Source organism: Pomacea canaliculata, linkage group LG5 (assembly GCF_003073045.1).
Source record: "Pomacea canaliculata isolate SZHN2017 linkage group LG5, ASM307304v1, whole genome shotgun sequence".
NCBI lineage: Eukaryota > Metazoa > Mollusca > Gastropoda > Architaenioglossa > Ampullariidae > Pomacea > Pomacea canaliculata.
Window position 1 is genome coordinate 32586685 of NC_037594.1, and position 23118 is coordinate 32609802.

Genomic DNA, 23118 nt, shown 5'->3' on the forward strand with positions numbered 1-23118 from the left:
GCCCTTCAAGAGTGGTCTCCTCATTAGTTATTTCCGGTCATAACAAAACGCCTACCAGCATGTTCCTGGTGTGATGGAAAATGGTATTCGCTTTTATTATTTCCACATTGACTGGGGAGAGACCTTTTGTCTTGTTCTATCAAGTGTATACAGAGATAGCTCCCACTATCAGTTCAGAACCATCCGATTCTCAATCTGAGACAGTTGGACATTTATCTAGAACCCGGGGCTGCAAAAGTCACATAGCAGGCATTGCGGAGACTGTGCACTCCGAGTACCAGTTTAGACGTGAAACGAAAAGTATAACAGCCGAAGAGGACCTAGCCAGGTTGACTAATGATGATACATTACCAGATTTTGAAATGGGGCATTTCACAGTGCCACTTTCCTCCTTATCCAGCACTTTCGCGGCCTCGGACAGCATGTTCGTGACGTGGATGGGGGCAGCTTTCACCGGATTCACTTTAGTATGCGAAGCGTGTGAGAATCGCTTGCTCGCGGAACACATTCTTCGACTTATTGTGCGATTTCTACAAGAGCATGTACGTGTTCTGAATCAACCAATGGAAGTTGCTTCACGTGTTGAGCGTGTGAATGAAGTGTTGAAACGTATTTTACGTAACGGAAACCTGCTTTTCCTAAATCACCGTGCAGTACGCCAAATTGAAAAGGAGCTGGACAGTTCCATGAAGACATTATCTTAAACATGCGTGTTGAACCATAAGTGAATAAATATAACGTTATAATTACATTGCCTAATATAATTATTCATCTGTGTGAAATGATTGTTATATCATTAGTATGTCTTACCTGTAAACAAGAAAATCCATTCACCAGTTCATTTATGCCTTGAACATCTTGTGCATTTTCTTGATAATCATCTACAGCATCATCTGCAGCTTCTGTCTGTCCATTTTGAAATCCAAGTGCTGTTAAAATGAGATGAATTAATGAAATATTTTAGAAAAAATACCTTTAATTACATTGCATTTTAAGTGATAACAAAGACCATAGTTTGACTATCTTTGGTGATAATCACATGTTAAAGGAACAGTCTTTTAGGCATGTTTATATGCAGTCATTTACAATTATCATCACAACAGAGTGTTAAGATTGAATATATTGTTTGGAAATTACCATGTGTGTATCACCTTCATCTAAATATTTATGTGCAATATTTCATGTTATGTACATTATTAAATATTGTAGTGTAGATTTTCTGTTGTGTAATGAGTTTTGAATTTCATATATATATATAGTTTTGTTTTGTAAAATGTGCAGTTTGTTAGCATTTAAATTTATTTTAGCTACAGTTTAAGCTTCCCTTGAACCATAGTCTGAAGAAGAATACTGTATGAGACTTGACAATGACAATGATCAACTTTATTGGTCCCAGTGGGCAATTTAAACATGGGAAGGTGCTCTAGTTACAGTGAGTTAAAAATCAGAGTAGAACAAGTTCACTGCAAGGTGCAGCGTTAAGATGTACATTGGCACGTGAAAGGAAGGCAAATTATATATGAATATACTATAAAACAAACAGCAACTTGCATCAATAGTAACTATGTGCGCATCAATAGTAATTATGTGCGCATCTACAACATCACACACACACCACTGACACTTCATCTCAGGCTGAGCAGCTGGACTGCAGATGGCACAAACGATTTCAGGTGTCTGTTACTTTTGCATATTGGCATGGAATATCATTTACCTGAGCTTAGTAATACAAATCTCTCATTAGTACATGTTCAGGTATAGACAAAATGCGTGAAGCTTTCCTAACTGTTGGTTGATCACAAAAATAAGCTAAATCCCTTTGCCCGACACCAATTATCTTAGAACAGATATGAACAATTCTGTTCAGACTATTCCTATCATGTACAGAGAGACTGCGAAACCAGCATACAAATGAAAAGGATAAAAGACTCAAAAAACGACTGGTAGAAACGGCCGAAGATTGTTTGACTAACTGAAAAACTATTGAGCTTATGAAGAAGGTACATTCTTTTTTCTAAGTGAAGCTGTCAAAAACACTGCCAGCTTGGATTTTAAGATTGCCGTAAAGGCGTAAACTATTGAGCAAGAGCACAGTGAAGAAAGAAGAGTGGGAAAAGCGAATTGGAGAATGCTGGTGTGACGGAGGATAAAGCTAAGGAAACCTGAGTTTCATTGTGGAAGCTGCATGCTTCGATATGGCAATCGCTGTCAAAGAAGTTGTCATCCAATTGTCTGTTTAAAAAAATAGAAAAACGCCATTGCAAAACTAAATAAACTACCCGTTGAATCCAGCTGTAGTGGAAATAAAATTTGTGCAAACGAAGTCAGTGACCCGCCACACCGTTTTCTCAAAGATAGTGCATAACCTAGACGAGTCTCTGAATGTCCTGTAATCCATGCCTTCTCCATCTGCAAGCTTTCTGTAGTTCTCACAGACTACAAGCTAGTGCCTAGTCATTTTGCTGTAGTCATATGGCATCTGTTGACACGTCCGGCTGCTTTGTCATGACATAACCTCAGTGGCTGGCTCGCTTGTCATTTCTTTTAAGCCCTTCGTAAGCAACAATGAGTTTGTTTTTGCTCATTCACAGCATAGTCAAAAAGGAATGAAAGTCAGACATAATGGTTTTACCCAGTCCGAAATACCGTCTCCTTGCAAAAGCAGTTTTCAGCGCGCGTCAGAGGTCCGAGGCTGTGGATGGAGGTGGGGTGGGGACGTACCCAGCAGTGAAAGCAAACAACAATCGTCTTATCGCTAAGTGTTCTCTCACACCGCCCACTGACAGTTTAATTGGCAGGGTCTTCAGGAAAATAGGCAAACCTTGTACGGTGCTGCACCTGTGAGTGGACTCTAAACAAGAAGAGATCAAACTTTGTTTTACAGAGACCCTAGCAGCATCGGAAACCATAAGCTCAAGGGGTCCACCAAGTTTGTCTTGATCCGACTGTGATACAGGGGGTCAATCTATCGCAATGCTTGACTCGTCTTGCATGGCGCTGTCAGCGCATGCGCACATAAGCCAAGCTCCACGCTCGCCGAGGCGAAAACAGAGTGCGGGAGATCATGCCCACATATAGGGTCATGACCCCTAACAATGGCAATGACTCTTCGCCATAGCGTGCTACATACGACCACATGCGTGCAGGCAAAGCCGCCATTTTCAAATGTGTGAGTCTACACTTTTCCCAACAGAAAAGCTTCTCAAGCGGTCAATTTCTATACTGATACATGTGTTCGACGCTTCGATAACAGTACGTATAATTTGTATACTCTATATTAACATAGTTATTGAGATTTTAACTACAGAAATGTCCAAATTTAATGCAGAATATCATTCTAAGAGAAAAAAGATTAAGAGTACACATTAACGCAATAAATGCACAAGTTTTCCAGACAGAGGTAGAAATCGTGCTCAGCAGTTCTGAACGCTTGCATTTGATAATTCTTTAGCCGTTAGCAATGGAGAGAATTTGGAGCTGTCAGAATTTCCTCAAATTGCGATTACGAAAGTGGAACGTAACAGAGCTTCGACAGTTCCGTCTGTTTACTGGTACGATAGCGTTAAAATGCCAGGTTTCTTCGGGCAGTATAATATTTTTTTCTCTTATTTATTGTGGGTTTGTTTTTTGTTTTTGTCTTGCAAGTCCTGGGCTGTGTGTGAACTATGCTGATTATTAGGCTCATAACCTTTCATGTTTATTTGTTCAAGAAGCAGTGTTTGTATGGTAAAGGATTTTTGGTGTAAAATGTACTTGCTTTGTCACATATTGCTGATAATGTTGACAGATTTGGTCCTTTGGACTCTTAACTCTGCCTCTCAATTTTATATTTTTTTAGGCTAGCTTAAACGACTTTTTCAAACACCAAACTTTCCACTGCAGCAGCTAATTAAGAATATTTGTCAAAGAGCAGCATAAGGATTGTGTTCCCAGTGGTGAACCAAAAAAAAAACTTATATAGATAGCCCATTGACAACTGATTGTGACTGGAAGTATCATTTCAGACAACTTTAATGGTCTTTTTCAACAACAAATCATAATAACTGCATAATGGTCAATAATTTATTTTACTGTTATTCTAGATAGCTGGCTGCTGGCATTTTAAGATGAAAGTGGTCACAGGGTGTGCAACTTCCCACTACAATCTATTGAACCAGATGCAAGCTTCATTAATTAGAGCTATAAAGCTGATTCCTCATGTCCTATGCTTCCAGTTCTCCTGCACAAGTCATTAAGTAAGTGCAATTTACTTTTTGATTCATAATATTCATAATCCTTGTGCAGAAAGAAAATTTATGAAGCATGTGACCATTAATGGTCAAAATGACTTCTATGTTATTATGTGCTGCAGATTTAAGGAAGGAGAAAAAGATAATACCTGAACTGTTTGAACACAGTCATTACACCACAGATAGTGTAGCTTTTGTTGTGATGCTGCACTATAAGAGTGTGTTATTATTATACTTTTGATCTTGATTTGTGAAATCTTATTTGCCTTCTATATTTATTTCCATGCAGGTAACTACCAAGAATCTAGCTGAATCTGCAAGGGACAAAAATGTCGGAGGTGGAGAGTGATGACAAAAATGCTCCCACTCAACCAAAAAGGATACGGATAACTCCGATTAGATTTCGGTCTGTTTTCATTTCCTCTGCTTAATTTTAGGGAATTTTTTTTGGTGGACATCATGTAGGGACACAAGGCTGTGTCCTCTTTCTGGTAAAATAGCATACAGTGATAAACAAGTTTTGTACAATAACAATAAAATGTTCTTTAAAAAAATTTTAACAACCTATCAGCAGCTGACAGTTTTAAATGTACTAAGCTGAAAAAAGTTTATGCAAATGTATTCATTTGACACAGGGATGCACAGCTAACAGCGAAGGAGAGAAGGATGCCGAGGAATCACTATATGCTGACCATTCAGTTATGCAGCAATGTCCACCACCATTGCCATACTCTTTGCCACTAGTGGTTGGCACCATCTCAAGGGTGTCCCCAAGTAGCAGCTTTCAAAAAAGGACTGTTTCACCTTTGCCTTCACACCCCCAGCGCCTTCCGATTCCATTGTCTGGTTTTCAGCCTGCCAGCATAAAGACCCATAACCCCTTGGAAGGTAATTTAAAGCCATTTTGTTTATAATCATTTTAGCTTTTTTTCTTCTTACCTTGGCCAAGAGTTATGAACAGTGCTTTTATGAGTTAAACTGGAAGCGGAAAAATCCCAGCCTTTTGCCATAGTGAAAAAATTTGAAACAAATATGGATCACATATCAGATAGATATGACAAATGGTAAAGATTAACCAAAATTAATGGTATTTTCCAGGCATTGTGAACTATAGCAAAGCTAGAAAAGATCATTATTTTACATGTTTTCTGCTATTGTGTTCTTAGGTTTGAACTAAACTAGAGAAAGTTGGGATGCAACAACTGTCTCTTCTGGAAGAGATGAAGAATGATACAAACAACCTTAAAAGGATGTTTACATGGATGGAGGAACAAGAACAGGAAAGGCAAATGACACGGGAAATCTGCCAGAGGGGTTCCAGTCTCGCTTAACAATCAGCAGAAGATGTAGAGAGTCTTGAGGGAGATATGAAGACAGACCCATAAAAAAGGACATGCTTGGTATGTGCTTTATTCTGATTTGTTAGTAGGAGGAGTCAAATCTTTTTATCTGATTCCCTTTAAAGGTTTCCATACCATACCATTCATTGTATAAAACTAATGACATGTTTGCAGTACTAAAAAGTAATAAAGGCATTGTTATGGTGGCATTGATTAGAGCAGATAGTAAATTTTCTGTACCCACTTTTGCTTGGTTGTATGAAACTTCCTGAATTGTTGCTGTCTTTTTTTTTTGGGGGGGGGGTGTCTTTAAATACTAGTTGTCATAACAGGTATTATAATGTTGCCCACTGCAATTTTTTTTTTAAATGATGTGTATTTATTTTTGTCTGTTTTCAGGAATGCCATTCGGTGATGCGTCGGGCTTCACATTAAAGCATGTAGTGAGGGGCATTCTATCTGTGCTATTTTCAACTGAGTTGGCCTGATCTTACAACTTCAATGGGACTCAAGAACCACCCCTTCATTTTACAAACAGTTCAGGGTAAGGATTTAAATATTTGACTCTGTGTGTGTGTGTGTATACGGTACATTAATACATGCCTGTCATAAAATAGGACTGTTTGGATTGTTTCTTTATCTTTTAGTTATGAACCTTAACCTTTGACTCTGCTAGGTGCAGACAAGAATTTTCATGAGTCATAAAAAAAAAACATGACAGGAAGATAAATCAGGCCTGGAGAACTGTCCCTACCTCATTTTATTGTGATTGAATTACATTGCCAAAATAAAATATGGACACATGTTTACGCAATTTCTAGTGACTGTAGTCCTTTAATCAGCTGGTTAACACTGTGTAGAAAGGAATTAAAATGACAGTTTATAGACATCTTTACAGTTCCCATGTATTGGAATTGTTTTTGAAATTAGAATTTCCAGAGTTTTTCTGCCTATAGAAATTCTAACTGAAATTCAAATGCAGTTCCACTTGTAGTTCCTTTCTGTTTATAACGCTTTAAATTTTTATGCCACTTTACAGAGCGGTCCGGTGGCGCAACGGTTAGCGCTGTTAGCGCCTGTCACCAATACAGTGAAGGTTGGCTGCCCTGAGTTCATTTCTCGTCTCGGGCACGTTGTTCTTTCTCTGCACGTGGCATCTGTTTACAGGGCTGGCTGCTTGCCGTGATATAGCCTTAGTTGCTGACACGGCGTAAAACACCAATTCCCCCCCCCCCCCCCCCCCCATGCCACTTTACATATCAGTATAATTTGCTTTGTACCTCTTTTTGTTTCACATTATATTCTGGATTTTAGGGTCAGTAACCTACAATTAAGTGATTACTTTTTTATGCAGACCTCATATTCTTATATTTGTTCTATTTTTTAGATGCTGCAAGAAAAAAGTTATCCTGAAGCTACGGATGCTGACTTGCATGCATCAACTTGGTTAGCTGGTGCTAGGGATCAAGAGAATGGCAGAAGGGAAAGGGTTGAGCACAGCCTATACGTCAGTTAATTGTTCTGGGGTGGAGGACAAGTAAAGCTGTTGCAACTTTCTACCTACAGTTGTAAAATTCTTGTACATAAACCTGCATACTAAATCTGGATTTATATAATTATATAAAACTGTGCTGTGATTATTATTTACTCTAACCCATTAATTTATCAATGAGGATATTTTCACCCGATCCAATAAGAGATGTGTTGTGTGGTAAATTCAGAATCATTTATATGTTTACAGTTCTTTTCTAATACCTTCTAAAATTCTTGAACATAATTGTGTTTCAAACATGTGTTTGATGGTTTCCTTTTCTTAGTGATAAAGGTTGCAATTTAAAATTTTAATCTGTTTTTAAAAGATTGTAGTTAATACCATAAGCTGCAATCCAACCTAGAACCTTTTATAGTTAATTTCATGACTTTGATTTATTTTTAGAAATGTCTATTAAAGCATCACTCTTTTTTGACAGCAATTCAGTTCATACTTATCATTTGATATATTGTCATAGATCTTTGAACCTTTCTTTGGGAAAATGTAATTAGTGTTAAGGAAACTGCAATTTAATTTTAATTGTTTTGGTCAATGGATACATGGTTTGCATCGTTCTACAACTTATAATTAAATAACGAATGTTGCATTAATATATCAAGAGGAAACATCTTTTATGTATGCAAACAGACAATGCTTTTAAAAAAAATTTTATATATTTTTAAAATTATTTTTTTTTATCAGTTTGCTTTTTATCCTTATTTATGATAACATTTTTACCTTGATAAATGATAAATTGTTTATGTATACAAATGAGACAATGCTTTAAAAAAAATTGTATATTTTTAACATTATTTTTTTATTAGTTTGCTTTTTATCCTTATTTGTGATAATATTTTTACCTTGATAAATGATAAATTGTTTATGTATACAAATGAGACAATGCTTTAAAAAAAATTTTATATTAAAAAAAATTTTTTTAGTTTGCTTTTTATCCTTATTTTACCTCAATAAACGCCAATAAATAACAAATCATGTTTGTTTGTTTTTTTATAACATTTTGCACTTTTGTGCACTCTTTTGCTGCTTGTTATATATATATAATTATTGCAAAATACACAAATTATTAATCCATTTGATATTGGTATTTTTTAGGAATTTTGGCATGTCTTGATTTAGAAATATGTAAATCAGGATATGCCGAAATCCCTAAAAATACCAATAATCTGAAGATATAAATAGTGGGATATATAAAAAAAAAAGATGGGACGTACCCATGAGCCATCAGGGTTGACTAGCGGTCACAAGGGGGAGAGAAGCGTCCCACGCTTGTTTCACAGGTAAAACCGACATGACCCCGTTGTTACGGCCCGGTTTCACTTTCGCTATGGGTCGGACGCCATTTTGCCACATGGCCCCCGGATACTCAAGACATGTCCCCCACCTGTAGCCAATATTCCTTTGCTGCTGGGGGAGATGCCTGGCAGGAAGCCGAGCGTCTTGTCAAGTACAAAAGTGATCAGTCCCCAGACAGGGAAGTCCTGGACAAGGCTTCTTCAGCATGGAGCAACTTCGTGAAATATTTTCTCGCTGAAGTGTGAAGACTTCTAAACGTCGTCAGCTTGGGAGCTGGGGTCGGGCGCACGATGTAGGCGTTATAGCTGCATGGCTGATATTTAGCGAAACAGCTAAACTGCTTGCTAAATAAACTTTTATCCAGTTACATTGTCGCATGACTGTATTAAGAGTATGTACAGCGTTCTGACTGGTTCTTATTTTCTATTACGACTTAACCACCGGTTTAGGGAGACAAAACAGAAAAGATGTCTTGGCTAGCACCTAAAACCTTTCTGGACTGTTTCATGTTCCTTGTGCGCAAAATGTGTCTTGGCAGATAAGAGATGCGTGTCATAACCTTTTCCCTGCTTATTGTCTGCACATAAATGTTACACTTATGTACTTCCATTTCCTACAGTTACACTGCATACGTTGCGGATATTAATGTTGCACTCCCTTTTCTTTTGTCTCTTTGTATGTGCACTGGCTGGTATTGTCTATAACTATTGAGAGAGCAATTAAAGCCGTAATAAACACAGAGCTATGGAACTGAACATCTGCACAAAACATTTCATGCTTTTTCAGGTTTCGAACCAGAAGCTTTGGCCTGTACATTAATTTTATAACGTGATTGGAGAGTTTTAACATGTACACTGTGCGAGAGAGAAAGAGAGAGAGGTTTTCTGAAGAGCAGGATCTGTAAGAGACACTTGCCTTGAAAGTAGCCCTGTGTCCTTAGGAAGGCAATGACCAACCGGAAGACTGTCTGGCTGTCCAGTTTGCGGCTGAGAGAGGTGCGATCCACGGGCAGAAGTCCCTCCAGTGCCTTCACCTCTGTCCGTAGTTTGTCTCTGTATCGCTTGGACTTGAAGCTGGGGACAAACAGTAGAGAAATAGTCTGTTGCCGTTTCTGTTATTTGATATGTTTCATCAACCTGTCAACTCGTTAAAGATTTTTTGTTGACTCGTGGGCATATGGTCTGACAACGTGGAAATGACAACAGCCATGACGGTAATGTTAGTGGTCCTAGTGGTGGAGCTAGTGTTATAAGAAGTCATTTGATGATGGTGGTGGTGACGAGTGAAAGGAAAAAATGAGGGAAGAGATACATCTTGGGGTCGAGGTTTTTAAAAAAAATTAATGTCTACGTATTGTGTACAGTGAGTTGCCTCTCCACTTCTCTCATAGTGTTAAAGTAGCATCAGTCATCATGCCTTACAAAAACGGTGAGTTGATAAGATGACAACGTACATAGCTGAATTTTTGATACAATTTCCAGAAAGAAAATAATATGATTAATACAGTTTTTATTGTTTATTGTTTATCATGAAACCATTTTCCACATAGAAATAAAATCTTATGATAATTAAAACGTGTGCACACAGAAAATCTTTTTGATCAGGGTTAGAAATAGTTTTGATCACTCCAGGGAAGTTTTAATTTCAAACATTTGTAGCATTTTGTGTGATCGAGAGGTTGGGGCTTTTCCCCGCAGACAATACCCACATCAGCTGATATTCTGAGTACTAAGAAATCATTAAAATACTCTGGCATCACAAGGGTTTAGATCGGCTTGTACTACTAATCTGAAGCTGTTTTTTCTATATCTATTCTAAACAAGACTTCTGGGGTAGGATGTACATAAAAGGGGCAACGGATGGCCAAGTGGCTACGGCATCAGAAACTAGCCGATTCTCTCGCACGAGACAGCCAAACAGTTTCAGTAATACCTAGTTATTAAGTTGATAAAGTAGTTTCGCCAACTGCTACACGCTAACCATATGGTTAGTCCATGGCGACCCGTTTTGCACCTGGCCCCTGAGCACGCCACGTTGGGGCGGGATGACAATTGTTAACTACTTTTCACACGGACTACTCCTCATCATCACCGCCGTGCCAAGTGCTGTTTGCTTTCCTCCATTATCTGCCGTGTCTCGTGTCTAGTCCGCTTAACTACGGGAAGTGGGTCCGTGTCACACGGGGGATCACAAGGTATGTGAGAAATATGCAGAGTTGGGAGTTCATGAGACAACGGTCAAGATGATATAGATGTAATTGGAAAGCAACAAAGAAGGAATAAACACCGAAGAACATGTGTGGAAAGACAATTTGAATGTCAAACCAAAGAAAGACCACTATGTTAAGGTCGATCAATTGTTGATTTGCATTTTCTTGAGGGGGTCAAAATGTTTGAAGACTTCTGGGTCCCATGACAGATCTACAGAGCCCTCGAGGGTATTCATCTGAAGAATGTGTGGGGCATGGCGTGGCATTCAGACCCTCGAGGTAATCCCAACAGCACGTGAACCATGGAGACCAGGTGGTGTTTGTGTTTGTCATAGCGGGACGATCTCTGACTCATTTTCTAGGATTGTACATCGCTATCAATCATCAGATTCCGATACCTGCTGCTGTGAGGACTAGGTAGGCCGACATCAAATTGTCAAGTCGAACATACTGACGAGCATAATTCTAGTTACAGGGCAACGCGGTCATACGCCGCTCTAGCGAACATTTTGTATTTTTTAAAAAAGAGAGCAAATAAACTCTTTAATTGTAGTAATGGGTGGTAATTTCCAAGAAGGCGAAAAAGGGAAGATGGTGATACTAAATTCTTTTTAATTCAGACGGACAGAGACACACACACTCACACACAAAGTTATTTAGAAGACACCAACCAAACATGGTTGACGTGAAATAAAAAAAAATCCATATGGTCTTAAATACGGGTTAAAAAAATAATAACAGTTTATATAAAAGAAATCTTGCAATGAAACACCAACGACATTCAGACTTTCGCAATTCGGGCTTAGATCATTAGCAGTAAAGCTCTTGTCATCAAACATAATGAGGTCCGCAAAGTCACAAACTTGGATATAATTATATATATACAAGTCCATGGTAGAGAGGAGACCTCGGTTTACTGCTTCCGCCCTTGACTGCGAACTCGCCACTGTGTGGAAGCACGTACCTTTGTCGACCGATTTGCAGTTCAAAATCACGAAGCTGTCTTTACATAAGTAACATATATTATTATCAAAATATAAACAAATAATTTTTCATTCAGGCAACACAAGCCCTCGAACACAGAAATACATTCACTCCATGACGTCACGTTGAAACATGAAATTTGCAGATGCCGATTGGGTTCGTCTATCCACGAAAAAAAGTACTGATCTTATTGTTGGCTGACTTATTCACCTCTTATTCGCCTCTTTCCTGTACATGTTTTTAGTTCGCGACTATAAGGCTTAGAAAATTTTCACATAGCCGAAGATATGCTCATTAAAAAATTTTAGTTATTGACAATTACGTCATTCATTAAATTACCCAAGAAGTGTATTGATTAAATATTCTTCTTCTTATTTTTTTTAAAAAATCGTTGTATATGAATAAACTAAGATCAACACCAGTGCTTTCAGTTCACACACCCCTTCGCCGACACAGAGATGATTTAAGATATTTCTTATGCTGTGAACCAGTATCAGAGTATTTAAATCAACAATAGAAAATACAAACAGATTTTATAAAATGAGAGAACGAGGTGAAGCATATGTGCGAACACTTCAGTGATTGTAGATCTCCGTGTTTATGTTCGTTTTATATTATTTATTATTTCATAAGAAAGATTTCAAACTAATGAAGCAAATACGTTTGTGTTCTAAATAGGAACAAGTTTGATTAATAGTGCAACAAAGCAATACACTTAAGGTAATTATATTATTGACATCAAAAGTCTCGTTAAATTCCATCTTTGCGCTGCTCTTCCGGAAGTCGGGTCGTCTTCTGGTTCACCGAGACTGACCGGGGAGAACTTCGCATAAGGCCAAGAGTGAGTCTCGGCAGACAGACATCAGTCCACCTATCTACGTCCATGTCTATCTTCCAACATTCCAAGTAGGATATCATCTGTTGTGTACATGCCAGAATTTAACAGAATGTGAGAAGTGTGTGGAGGGAGACGGAGGTGTGGAAGTGGAGAAGGTGCCAGAAATAGAACAGAATGTCAAAAATATGCCACAATCACGCCGAACTAATGAATGTGATGAGAAAATCTCAACCATCTGCCCTTCCCCGTGTGTAGAGAGTTTATTTACAAATTCCTACACAATCAGACGAGTCGATACACTATGATGTAACATTGTGACCAAAATGGCTACGCTCACCTTCAAGTAGCCACATCAGAGATTAGCACAACAGCTGAGGACAACATGAGAGATTATCAGACAAGTTGAGATCAGCTTGAAGTAGCCGCAGCAGAGATTTTAGAATTCTGTATGGCTTGCTCATGCCTGAACTATCGCTAGGGTCTGAAGAGTTTTCAAACTGAACTATTGACGAGGTCACAGGGTGAGAACATTTGTGATACGAAATAACTTGTTGAGATTCTTGACCACAGATGTGTCGTCCGCCTCTTGTCTGTCGGTAGAATTGCAATGCATGGACAGATAAATATTAGGTCTCAGTTGAGCAATTTTAAAACGGAATTATTGAACAATATGTTACTTTGTCGTTTCTGGCAAAATACACTGAAAAACATAAAACAGATCACATAAATGAAATGCACCCAACAGAATATGTTGCTCTTATGTGTAACACACTGAAGGCTGCCAGATGGACAAATATCTTTTTCTTTACCAAAGACAAGACAACGAAAGTACACTTCTTACACCCTCCACTATCAATATACAACCTCTAATAGGAAAAGAAAAAACGAAGAACAGAAAAAAGCGGAAAAAAAGAAAGGAAGGTTAAAGAACGAATGCAATATAGAAGAAGGAAGAAAGGAAGGAAAAAATAAAAAGAAGAAATAATTAGCATGAAGTAGTGCCGACAGTTTAATAAGTATAGTTAAATAGGAGATACAAAAGTCACATCTTTGTTACGTATCCAGGGAAAAAGAAAACGCGGCAGACGACCAAACGGCGAGAGATGTTCGGACTGTTTACTGCAGTGATTCTCAAAGTGTGGTCCGCGGACATTGTGAGCATGTCAGGTGGTCCGACAGTCACCATAGGTCTGCAAAGTGATGTTTAAATCGCCAGATACGCTAATTAGACCAGTGTTGATTTCACACCAGTTTTAATTGTATCCATGGCCAGCTGCTCTTTGGCATAAAACGGTCGCTGACCAACGGCGCGAGTAAAGTGGTCCGCGGTCCAAATACTTTGAGAACCACTGATATACAGTTCACCGAGTCGCGAGCTTTTCTCTGTGGGTGGGTGACTGAGTATGATGACTTCAGCCAGCGGAACGATGTCCGGGGAAGAGGCAGGGTGGAAGGCAGGGTGGAAGGCAAATCCGATGTTTACACTGTCAAAACCTAACTGCAGTTGTATTTGCTCAGTCATTCACATTATATCTTCTTTCAGCAGTTTGGGATCCGGCTTTTCACCTAGTCTTATAAAGAGTTATTTCTCTGTATTTCCTGTTAATCCCCTTCCTGCGGCCCTGTCTACACTGGGGCTGAAGCTGTATTTGACAACGGCTTACCCTGGAGGCTGTCAAAAGCCCATTCCCAGAACGCCGAGACACAGCTGCTCACCTCATGGTATTTTCAACTGACATGGGAACAAAGCTGAAGGCATTGCTCGAGAAACATTGATAGGAAGTATTGGTCTAAATTTCTTAAAGTTTTAAATTGTGATGCGCTCTTCAAAATGCATTTTAAACATAGTGAACAGCTCAGCAGTTATGCACACACGAGGGACACCCGGCGGTAGTTATGAAGCGAGGTAAGTCGCTGTTCTGGAGAAAAATGGAAAAACTCAAGGACAAGCGTCTTGCAAAAATGATAAAGAGGTGATTAAAACAGGTTTAAGCAGATTTAGGAAAAAAATTGTACAGTTTGAACTGACCTCCATGATAAACTTTTCTTTCTGTTTATTTCTGTATGTAAGCCAGATTAAAACTTTATTTGTAAAATTATAAGATAAACTTTCTGTCATCTCTAAAGTATCGTTGTATTCGATGCAACATCAACATTTAGCGCTGCAACAGCAACAGCAGCGGCAGCACTAGCAGTACAAACGATAATTTTTCGATCTTGTGATTTGTTCCTAGGAAACGGATTGTTAGCAAACGTTTAATCTCGCAGTAAGGCAGGCTTTCTCGCCATATTCAACCACAGCAATGGAGTCGCCAGTCTGTTAAAATCCCATTACCTTATCACCCAGGTCCCGATAAGCTCACCGCACATTCCTGGAGCGCGATCACAGGCTCACAGGACGACCGAGCCACTACAAGAACTATGTGTGGACAAAAACTATGTGTATAGACAAGAACTATGTGTAGGGACAGTAACTATGTGTAGGGACAAGAACTATGTGTGGACAGGAACTATGTGTATGGACAAGAACTATGTGTATGGACAAGAACTATGTGTGTGGACAAGAACTATGTGTATAGACAAGAACTATGTGTATAGGTACAGACCTGGCAACAGGACCTGGCAACTCTGCCGGCCAGTCACCGCTGGCCTGGGAATCTCCTGAATGTAGGATGCTCGAGAGATACGTCCGACCGTGCATCTCTTATTGTTTTATCCTTTCTTCCCTTCCTCTATGAATGCCTCCTCACTCTCTCGTTTTATTTGTTCTCTTTTCCCCCATCCCCTTTGCATTGGTTTTTTTGTTTGTTTGTTTGTTTTTCTTTAAACGCTTCCTTTCTCACTTTTTTTCGTAATCTCTTGCCTTCACTCTCTTACTCTTTTTTTCCCTCGCCCACTCTCGGCCTTTAAATATACGAAAAAATCTGAAAAGTCTATTGTTCGTTGGCTCCGTAAAAGCACTCGCAACGACGCCTGTTAATGAGCTAAGTTCACGAAACCTTCAACTGAGCAGTTAAAATAAAATTTTCTTATGAAGTCAGCCCAATCGTCTTTCACCAAAAGTACTTTAAAAACGTGGGAAAACCAACAGCAACATTAAAATGTTTGACAAGCACGTAGCTTACAAAAGACTTGATAGTCATCAGTTTGCTGTAAACGCACCTTTCTATTGACCACCATGCCCTTTTAGCTGTGAAAATACTTGTTTTTGACTGCTGGAAATATAGGAAAGTGACTTAGGGCACAAGTTTCAAACAGCCTCTGACCTTGAGCTTCACACCAGGGTGTCCCGGGGTGGCAACAGCCTTCACAGGCCTAGCAACATATCCATCTTTACCAAAACATGTCCATTCGCCCTCGGCCAAACAGTTCTTTGCTGGAACCCTTGACTGATGTGTTTTGACCGCCGCTTAAGACCCGCAGAGTTGGTTCACTGCTTCAAGATTATGTCTTTTGTGTTTAAAGAATACTTAATAAGCTGGTGTTTAGTAGTTCTCAGAGGAATAAAGCATTTATCATTTCGTCATTCAAGTCATATTTTTAACCCGATATACCCGTAATAAATTCTGCTTTTGGGAATATATCGTGAAGAGCTTTTTTCTTTTGCTGGCTACTTGGAGCACAGCTACAGAGCATTTTTTAAAAATCAGTTTAAGAAAAGTTACATGGGTTTGCAGACTTTCTGTTCACTCAACTCTGAAGTTCAGTAAAATTTCCTAGAAACAACGATTTTGTTTTATTACATTTTATTCTATAAGATTATAACACTGCTGTAGCAATAAAAAGTTGTTTTTTTTAATGAGTCCAAATGTTTTGGTTTCTTTCATGCAAATAAAAAAACGAAGTTTATTTCTATAACGAAAGATTTATTCCCTTATGGTTGTTAGTAGTGATATAAAGCGCTTGTAAGATTTAAATAAATCTCATGAATTATAATTTTGTTATATTCTTGTCAATTGTAGATGGGATAAAAATTAGAAAATACTTTTATCTGCTTATTATCAGTTCAAAGTGAAAAGAACGAGATACATCGTCTCCAGAAATCCTTCATACGCAGTTAGTGTCGAAGACACCCACACACACACGCACGCACGCACGCACGCACGCACGCACGCACGCACGCACGCACGCACGCACGCACGCACGCACGCACGCACGCACGCACGCACAATGATCACAAATCGCAAATATAATATAATAATGATATTTCTGAACACAAAAACCAAACTCAACCTTGAGGGTACGTGAGTACCAAGAATCCTAGTGCTAGTAAATAGAAGTAAGCAAAATATAATTGCAAACGCAACGTAAATTAAATTGAAAGAGAGGAAAAGGAGAAAATAAGATATATTACAGTGCTAAAGTCAGAAACTAATTTCATTTAACCTCTTGCAGGATAAATAAAAAACGCAAAATCAGATTTGTTTTTAACTTTAATAGTAAATTTGTTTTTACAAAACCATATCCCTTACCTACCTTCTGAAAAAATTTCCCCTTATTGTCTTGATTTAAAAGTTTTTCATTTGTAGTGGATGCAAAGGATAAAAAAAAAACTTCGATCAAAGGAGTAAAATACGAGCGTAGATAACGACTTTGTCCTGACTGGCATAATGAATGAGATGCGGTATAACACGAGAAATTATAGACGACATCATCATATTAGCATGTCGCCATGAATGCGATCAAAGAGACCACAATATCCAGAGCAAAGTTGATGAATCAAAGGGAGTTCATCTTGAAGTTTCGACACGCTTCCGTCAAAACAACAAACAGACACCGCAGTTCTCTCACAGCCTTGCTTTTGATCATAAAAAATAAATAAACACTATTTGCCGAAACGCTAATGCTGGGTCCCCAAAAAGCGAAGAATTTCTTTAATCAATCCAGATGCCAGATACAAGAGCGCTGGGGGCGTGTGGCCACTCTGGCCAATTCCAACAAACATCGCCATCTTGAGAGGGGCGCCACCGATGAAGACTGTGGACAAGTCTCGGTGCTCTATGCTGCTGTATAATGACAGACTGGGATCAGGAATGAGACATGTTATTCACGCCAACACGACCCACGCGCCCCCACTCGGCTTCTTGCACGTTCTTGAGAAGCGCGTGCGTTCGTGCAAGGCATGGGCGCACGAGCGCTGGAGTGCAGACCCTTCTCGCTTGCACGATACTCCGTGGACCCGAACCTATATAACATGGGCACCCTCTCGTCCACTTCTCCACAGTCCCTCAGAGTCAAAAAAGGCACAGTGTGAACCATAACTCATGGCATGCATTCTTGTAGTAGTAAGACTTTGTCATGTTTCTACCATTATCTCTTTGAAAGTGGAGAATCTTGAGCATCAATAGTTTTCACGAAACCTTCAGAAATAGCACGTGGTTGCTATTGAGTGAATGAAACAATGCTGACCTTCTGAGAGACACATCGTACTCAAAGAACTGTGGGATTTCATAGAGAAATGCATACTGAAAGACGAGAAACCGTGGATTTTCGATACTTCCAAATGGATTTTCTGGACCAGCTTGATGCAAAAAGCTACGAGAAACTTCCCCCACTGCAGTATGTTTTACAGTTCGTGGAACTGAGCAGACCTTTCCAAGAACTGAGCAGACCTTTCCAAGAACTGAGCAGACCTTTCCAAGAACTAAGCAGACCTTTCCAAGAACTAAGCAGACCTTTCCAAGACTAGGATCTGTGTGAAACTAAGAGCATGCCTCTATCTGGTCTTGGACTAAGAGAAAAAGACCATGCAGAGATGTCGAGCGGGGCAATGATTCCAAGATAGGAAGCCGTCTTTACAAAACATTTGTATGCCGCTGTGACCACATTTCATTTTGAAAACATTGAAACTTCTGTGTAGTGATTTTGTGTATCCATTTATTGTTTTCTGTCTGGGAGAGACAGTTCGCAATAGAAAAGTTTTTGTCAAAGAGCTAATACAGAGCGGTTTCACTCGTGTTAAGTCGAACGGGACCATAGAAGAATTGGTTCCTCTTCTTTACCATTGCGACACATGAAGTTTCTTTGGTGATAAGCCTTACAGGCTCTGTGTAACGGCAGGAATTTTATTTCAATTATTCTCTAAAATGGAGTGTGGCGAAAATGTTTTTGTTCTTTTATCTGATTGACAGAAGATATCAGAAAAAGTTCAGCGTGATTGAAGGGTACCGACTTTTCATGTGTTTCCAATTCTTCTATGGGCCCATTCCAGGAGGAATCGAGATGTTCGGCGGTTATGCTAATTTTCTCCATCATCACACTGGACTTTGTACTGTCACCATCTTCCTATGGGCTTACATGTTACTTGCTGTCCCTTTAAAATACTTTCCACGTTCGGTAAAGAGAAACAATTTACACATGTACCATATCTTTTTAACCATTTCTGGTTCAGGTGTTAGACCGAGTCAGTAAATTGTTAACTGAGTGAAATTATTTGCTGTTCGTCTGGTGTCATTGCTGCCTCGAGACTAGTGTATAAAGAACGACAGAGGCTCAAGTCTGGAACTATACAGAAAGCCTCTTGTCACTAACGGAAAAAGAGTTTTTACTCGATTCTCGGGATTCTTAACAAGAAAAACGAAGAACCGTCCGCTTGATATTTCCTGTGATTTTGATGGTGAAATGCGCCATTTGTCTACCGTCATAGATTACGTCCCCTGCTGTTTCTTACATTCTTTGTACAAAACTATTTTCTTTTCTTTATGACATTCTACTTTTCTTTGCTGTTTAACAGGGTCTTTCTGCTCCTTTCTGTTGCTATTTTTGAATGCTAGTTTTCCTTGTTTTCTCAATTATTAGTTGTCTGTCTCTTCCTCCTTTCTGGAAACTTGGTTTTCTGTTTTTTTCGGCGATTTTTCGTGTATAATTGTGATGTTCTTTTTCACACCATTCATCCCTTTTTCAGTTGTTCTTCAGCGTTGAATGGTATATGATGCATGTGTTATGTGCATTATTTCTCTTTTCGTAAACTTCAAACCAGCCAAAGGATCAGGTTTGGTGCGGAATATCTACGCGGCCAGAACCAATCTCAGGTATTTAGAAAAGTGTCTCCAAGGATGCCTCTAAAAATCGGGTTTGAAACAATCATTTTTATTTTTAAGAAAGGGCTTTTGTATTAGAAATGAAATTCCGGAAGGGAACACAATTTTCATTGTGACTGCCACGGTGCTTACAAAATTGTGATTAAAATGATGAAGTTTCCCTCAAACTGCGATCGCTGTTGTCGTCAAAGAAATTATCGTAGCTAGAAAAATGTTGCTGGAGCTGACATGCAAGAAATCTCGGTCGATGTCGTAGGAAACTTGTTGCTAGCCTGTTGGTCACATCAATCATCATTTCAGCCTATAATGTGAGTAGCCCAATAGCTGACGAGTGTGATGAGATATTCATCAAAGTTAAACTCCTAATGAGTCAGCAATGTTTCGCTGTCTGTAGAGAAGCTTTTCCCCAGGCACTAGGTATGTCGGGTGGCATGGTGAGAAGACAGCTCGAGTTCACATGAACAGTTTTAGTGTGTACGTATCTCACGATGAGGATTTGTTTGTGGCTGAGACTTGAGTTCGGGTAGCCCACACTGACAATGACTGCGTCGTGCAGTTTTTTAATATACAAAATGCGTTTATTGTATCTAACTCATACTCACTCAACTCACTTTGCGAATCGCGTGCAAGAAATGTTTGAGTGTGCGCGCTTTTAATTTTTTCTCTCCATCTGTATGTGTGTTATGTGTCTGTACATGTATGCGTCATATATATTCACTCACGTGCACGCCCACTTCTCTTTCAAAGACTGATAAAGGGAGCAAACAAGTTCATACTCATTAACAAACATATCAAACCAGTAACCATTCACGCTCATCAAACTAAATATATGGGTAACATGCACATAACATGTACACACGAGCCCATACACGCACATACATACCTACATGCTTATTAATCTTAGAAATACACAGGCGAGCATGCACACAATCACACATACACATACACGTGAAATTAAGGAGCAAACGTTCATTTGTAACCAAAGAAATATAGTGATTCTCTGTAAGATGCAATTAACAACACATAAACAAGCCATTTCTTATATCTCTGATTAATTAGTTGTTAGATTTCTTGACTTCTAACTACCATTATCTCAGTAATCAATCTCGTTAGTTTACTTGTAAGGGGTGTGTTTCAAATGTACTTTAACTTATTTCATAAAGCACTTTTACACAACTTTCTCGAGTTCTTTGATTGAAAATGTTTCATATTTTAAAGAAAGCAACTTCCTCTGCTTATAATTAAATATGCGCATCAAATATTTTATAAGTTTTTTTGTATGAATGTTTGTGTTATCAAGTATGTAGCTTTCTTGCAACAAAGATTTTTCGGTCTGTCTGTCAGACTGGTTTTCTTCCGACCATGTCAGACAAAATGCACCACAGCATCGTCAGTTTAGTTGTTAAGAACATACACCCATTATATATATATTCATTTGTAAATCTACTGGAACATTTCTATAAAACCTTTAAACAGTTGTATTCTATTATATTTTGTTTTGATGCTTTTTTTCAATTGGTAAATTTTTATCAGGGATTTATTGATCTTTTTATAGTTTTTTCCCTTTTTTTATTTCGGTCTTTGAGATTGAGACCGTGATCATAGAAAGACGCTGTTTATAAAGAAGAAATACAAGCAATAGTATGCAAATCGGGAACCACCACTATATGTTTTTACATCTTTGACAACACACTTACCTCGGGTCCACTTTTGGTCTGGGTTCAGTCTTCTCCGCTGTTGTGGAGGTTGATGAAGATGATGAAGTTGATGACGACATCACTGGAATCTTTGGCATCGTAGACGACTATATCGATGACTCTCTGCTGCCGTTTATGCCACCTTATACTTATCCTAAAGTAAGTGTTGATTAATACGAGTGGTTTTTGAAACTCACAAGAGACAGATTACAACAGTCACCATTGCCACGCTGGTTTTCTCGTCGAGGAGTAATGAGATACAGTTTGTCTCAACCACTGGCTAGCGGATAGTGTTACAGTCCTCTCTGTCTCTAAGAATGACAAAAATAACAAGAGTGTAAACGTAGGGCCGGTACTAAAGAGTCAAGATGTCACAGAATGAAATCAGGGAATACAGGGACCAGCGGTCGTTGCCAGTGTTGACTCCCCTCAACCCGCCCGCATGCAGGTGTTGTCACCGCCTCGTCGTGCAGCAGGCCGCACAAAGAAAAGTCAGGGCGCCGCAGCAGCTTTATCGCATGATAAACTCCATATCATGTATGCATTTGATCCGCAGATCATTTTATCATCTACTCACTCTCTCCCTCTGGCGTCCGCAATCCCACACCTTTCACAGAAGAGCAGTGGATATAGTTCGGGAGGCTAAATGTCACGGGGTGGAATGGCAGTGGCGGTGGTCAGGGTTAGGGGTGGAATAAGGGGGTGTAGATTTTTGCCGGCGGGGTCGGGGTGGGGGAGAGAGGGGACGGGATGGGGATGACAGGTGAAGGCAACGAGTAGTCGGGCGGTGTGATAAGTGACCGCACACACCATCTGGGCAACGGACTGCAGAGATAGGCGGAAGGTGGAGGAGGAGCAGAAATTCGGGTTGGTGAGCGGGTGGATGGGAAATCATGGAGGAGGCGTGGCCATCAACAGCTGCTCTACGGGGCCGACAAATTCCAGACGGCGGTCGGCGTAACCCTGGGTGTCCGCCCTGAGCTTCAGTACCTGTGGGCGCTGAGTCCACCGGCATACCTGCCAGCCTCTCGTGAAGCCTCCAGTGATAACCGCTCACTCAATGTTTTGTTCTGCGCGGCGGTCCGTTTCACTGCACTGCTGCAAGAAAGATACAAGTTAACTGCCCCTCATAAACAATTTCTTTCACATTTTTATTTCAGGTTTTTGAATTAAACAAGAATTTGTAGAATCATGTGGGTAAAAGATGAAGATTTTCTCCATTTTGTGGATCAGTAAAGCAAAATGTTTTGTCTGTCAGAGTTGCCAGTCTAATCTGTTTGAAAGACAAGTGCTGTTATCAAGTGTCCGTCATTTTAAGTACTTGTGTTGTCACCGGAACCATGTGTCCATCGGGGGAAGCCGCCCTGTTTGCTTGCATTCTGCAGGTCACGCCTCCTTTCTCACCCCACTCCTCTCATCCCCACATCTCACATTATGTTCATTCTTTTGTTTGTTTTTTCAGTTCAACGACACCTTCCTTCTCCTTTCGCAGTTATGTTTGCGTCTCCAGACACACAGCTATCCAGATGTCTTTCTGCAGCAAGAAATTCACCTTTTTAAGCAGTGACTTCATTGTGGGAGGAAATCATCAACAATCGTTGGTCTCTTGGTCTCCACAGAGACAAAGTTCTATAGAACTCCACGCAGTCATTGTAGAACAGTAAATGCTGTTCTTCTAATGATTTGATTAAAAAAGAATGTTCTTATGTTGTTTTGCCTTTTAAAAATATGTTACACAAACCGATAGTAAATAGGACTGACCCTAGAAAACTCATAGAGCAGCAGTGTGACTTCACAGATTTCTTCATGTGGTGTTATTAAAAATATCTGATGTTTGATGCACAATTCTTACATACAGTTCCCACGTAATATTTTATACTTTTTCTTGAAAGCGACTGAATTAGAAAGCGTACGCACGTGCGTATGATGATGTACT

At 39.4% G+C, this 23118-nt stretch overlaps 2 protein-coding genes across 2 annotated transcripts; one reads left to right on the top strand and one right to left on the bottom strand.

The window, feature by feature from the left end:
• Positions 1-18: 18 nt before the first annotated feature.
• Positions 19-831, top strand: LOC112564514. The gene has a single exon (XM_025239376.1). It carries the CDS (start codon positions 81-83, stop codon positions 702-704), a length of 624 nt encoding a protein of 207 aa, XP_025095161.1. The 5' UTR covers positions 19-80; the 3' UTR covers positions 705-831.
• Positions 735-22532, bottom strand: LOC112564515. Its single transcript, XM_025239377.1, has 3 exons — positions 21183-22532; positions 9330-9487; positions 735-929 (listed from the first exon to the last, which is right to left on the bottom strand). The coding sequence occupies exons 1-3, from the start codon at positions 21278-21280 to the stop codon at positions 769-771; spliced, it is 417 nt and encodes a 138-aa protein (XP_025095162.1). The 5' UTR covers positions 21281-22532; the 3' UTR covers positions 735-768.
• Between the last annotated feature and the right edge of the window lie 586 nt (positions 22533-23118).